Genomic DNA, 3,741 nt, shown 5'->3' with positions numbered 1-3,741 from the left:
GGAGGAGTAGAAAAAAGGTTTATGATGCCAAATCTAGTGGACAAAAGGACAATGCCCACGAGGGAAACTACACGTGGTACACAACCACATGTCAAGAACACACTGAAAAACACATCCATTACAAAAATCTGACGCTTATTGGTTGAGAAATAATTTATTCTCATTCCACTTTTACTCACAAAGATAATATTAGTTGGGCACTAAGCATGCAAATTTAAAAAATTCCTTTTCCCAATCGTGCAGGACAGTTTCAGAAACAACTTAATTTGTTACAAATAGGTCCATCTCTAACCAAGTAATTCGTGTCTCGGCACAACTATGGAATAACTGAGTTTATAAACCTTAGAAACATTAATAAATTCTCCATCCGTCCTGCAATATAAGTTGTTATAAACCAATTACAACATATATCGGTTGTAATAACATCCTATATTATTCAACAGAGAAAGCAATAGGTTTACTAGTGGCAAAAAAAAAAACAGGTATTCCGTCACAAGGAAGAACAATGGAGTTGTGATGTATAATGTTGGTAGATTCTCGGTGCTCCACTTCTGCCAACCTCTTAGGTCTTCGTATGCTTGACAGAGTTAGGGAAGTGCTCCGCCATGAAAATCGGGTCATCCAAGAACTAAAAATACACAAATACATAAATAAAGTAACCAAAATCATGCATGTTGCTAATTAAAATTGTACGAGGATACCATATGTGCCATTAAATACCTCGTATTCACTTCTTAGCCACTCCTCCTCGTCGTCATCCTGTAGATGAAGGGAAACATATATATCATAAATAGTTGACAACAAACATATGGGAAACATTTTGCTAGAAAAAAGATCACCGTACACTTTCAGCCAAGTAGTTTTGGTCTATATGATATCCACCCAAAATGGGCATATATTCATCAACTTGTCCACGACAATATGCATTAGCTTTTTTTGGGTGCTTCATATCAACTGCTCCATTATTCTGGCAGCCATAGCAGCGACCTTCATTAAATAGATAGGAATGATTATCACTTAACTGACACATAACAAATGAGGCACATACACGTAATGATAGTTCAACCATTGAAGGTAAAAAAATGCACCAAATATACATCTATTGGATTAACCGGTTTGAGATTTACAAGTGTAAGCTCACGAATATTAGGGAAACATGGCACAAGAGGTAAACAAAGAATCAATGTAGTACAATGTAACAATACTGAGAAACACACGACAAGTGTCGGTTCTGGTGAATTGAATGATACTTAAAGTAAAAAAGAGACTTTAGACGGAATACCATTATCTTTCGTTTTAACAACACAGAAACAGGTGACCACCATTTCCTCATGATCTCCTTGTATACATTGGACTTCAGCAAAGAAAGAATCAACAACTCCTTCAGTCCTTGCAGTGAAATTGAAATGATAGTACTGATCACCCTTAGAAAAGAAGAATCGCTGCCGCTGGACGGCCTTGAGTTGAAGTGCACGGTCCTAAAACACGGAGAATGGATCAGATCGGCAACCATTACAAGAGTAACACAACAAGACATAGCACAACCCTGGTTGACGAAATGAGATCATGGGAGTGATGGCAGGAGGAGAGAGAGCAACCTCCAAAAGGTTGTGATCCTCGTTATACTGGTCCACTAAAGCTTCAACCAGTAGGTGAATTTCATCATGGTTTTCGTCTGGCGGTTCCAAACAATTCCGCCTAGTGCCATCAGGCCAGTAGAGAGATTCACGCACAGCACGCTCCTTTGGGGAAAGCTTGTCTAATGAGTCACTAGACCTAGTTTAGATGAAAGCAATTTATATCATTAGTAGATTGTATGTTCTGGGAAGATACTTACAAAATTTTGTTTGAATTGTTGATCCAAAAATATAAATGTTTTTTTTTTGCGGATATAAAAAAAGTTTGAATCAGAGCCATACATTTTTGGATCCTCGAGGTCATGAAGGTGGCGATCGATAGCATTGTCAGCTTCCTGTAAGGTCTTGAATGGCCCGCTCACATCAGGATATGTATGGTAAAATCCTTGGAGATCGGTCCTGATGTAAAATGTGAAGTACCAGTCCTCAGGTTTCCGGACCAAGATGGGAGACGAAATGGCCGTGACAGGCGATTCCTTCAGTGTTGTTTTTCCCCGCAACTTGTCCAGCCTTTGTGCAGATGGAGGCAGATCAGCATGTTCCTGACGCCTGAATTATGAGGAAAAGTTAAGCAGCCTTGATGATTAAGATTAAGAGCAACTTATTTTTACCCAAAGAGTTGAACACATAGTATAACCCTCGTGCTATGGGAAAGATGATGAGTAAAAAAATAACAGTTCTTTACTTTTGATTTCTATGAAATTAAAGACAAAAGTTGATAGAATCTATCGGTAACATTTAATCCAAGATCGAGAAATCCAAGTGAAATAGTTCCTCCGTCTAATAAAGATATATTAGAATTTATTAGTGTCTAGATATAAGTACTTAAACTTAGACAAAGTTAGCTGAGAGATCCATATATACATAATACTCTTTTTTTCCGCGGGGAAAAAAAGAGTATTATGTATATATGGATCTCTCTGACCAGCTAACTACGATGAGACATAGAGCAACCTAGTATCTTTATCCAAAGAGTTGGACACATAGTATAACCGTCGTGGCTCGTGGCCTCGTGCTATGGGCATTGGGCAAGATGATGAGAAAGAAAAATCACTTCTTTACTTTCGATTTCTGTGAAAAAAAAAACAAAAGTTGATAGATTTCTACCAGTAATGTTCAATCCAAGATCGAGAAATCCGAGTGAAATAGTACATACTGGATCTACCTGGCCAGCTACTGCCGACTACGATGAGACATAGAGAAGGAAGATTTTTCTTGACGAAAAGAAAAGGAAGATTGAAAGCGAGAGTCGACATACCGGACATGTTCACCGCCATGGCGTGAGTGTGGAGGGCCGGTGCGACCGCGACCGCGAGCGTTAAAGCCACGGCCACCACTGCGGCCAGCGCCACCGCGGGAGGGTTGATTGCGGTAGGGATCATGCTCGGCGCGACCGGAACACTCGCCGGTAGCACGGTTCTGCGACGTTTCATCATCCCCCGCTACGCGATCCCGAGGCAGCCACACCCACACAGGTTGCCGGCCACGGCCTCCGCCATGGCGGCCGCGTCCGCTTCCGCGTGCTGGCATGGGGTATTGTATTGTTTTGCCTAAAACGAAAGTGATCTGCGAACGAAAACTTCGCCGAGTACTCCCGTAACCAATGCCTGTCGATCGGAGCTAGAGATCTAGCTCCTGATCGTATGTTGCACGGAATTTATTCCTCTTTTTTTCCCCTCTGGTTTCTACTTCAGTAGTATTTCGGTCCGAATACAACTAGTACTCGAGCGGGCACCCAAAGAAGATGGCGGAAGCAAAGACTATCTCCAGCGGGGATTCTGAATCTGCCCCTAACGCTCTGTTTGGCATCGAAGTAGTTTTGAAGTATTTCATAGAATGTTTCGGTTTTTAGAAATACTGAAATACGTAGTATTAAATACTTTAACGTGTTTACATCCAAAGAATAGCGTGATTTCAAAAACTAAAGTATTTCCCCAAACTGCAGTTATTTTGACTTATTGAAAACTTCAGAGACAGCTTTGTTTTTGGGATACAGTGGTGTTGAAAATACGGTGCTCCCAAACGGAGCCTAAATCATTTGTGAATTCCGATGCATAAAAAAGTTAAGCTTTACGGAGTCCCTATCGGAGGCCCTCGAGATAAA

The 3,741-nt window shown here is 40.8% G+C and overlaps 1 protein-coding gene across 1 annotated transcript; it reads right to left on the bottom strand.

Moving 5' to 3' along the window:
* Positions 1 to 319: 319 nt before the first annotated feature.
* LOC127348776 (uncharacterized) lies at positions 320 to 3,198 on the bottom strand. Its single transcript, XM_051374685.1, has 7 exons — positions 2,896 to 3,198; positions 1,920 to 2,186; positions 1,599 to 1,776; positions 1,283 to 1,478; positions 845 to 987; positions 721 to 759; positions 320 to 628 (listed from the first exon to the last, which is right to left on the bottom strand). Exons 1-7 carry the CDS (start codon positions 3,165 to 3,167, stop codon positions 563 to 565), a joined length of 1,161 nt encoding a protein of 386 aa, XP_051230645.1. The 5' UTR covers positions 3,168 to 3,198; the 3' UTR covers positions 320 to 562.
* Positions 3,199 to 3,741: the final 543 nt, after the last annotated feature.

This window comes from Lolium perenne, chromosome 4 (genome assembly GCF_019359855.2).
Source record: "Lolium perenne isolate Kyuss_39 chromosome 4, Kyuss_2.0, whole genome shotgun sequence".
NCBI lineage: Eukaryota > Viridiplantae > Streptophyta > Magnoliopsida > Poales > Poaceae > Lolium > Lolium perenne.
Note: the sequence above shows the minus strand (reverse complement) of the source record. Positions and strands in the feature narration are given on the sequence as shown.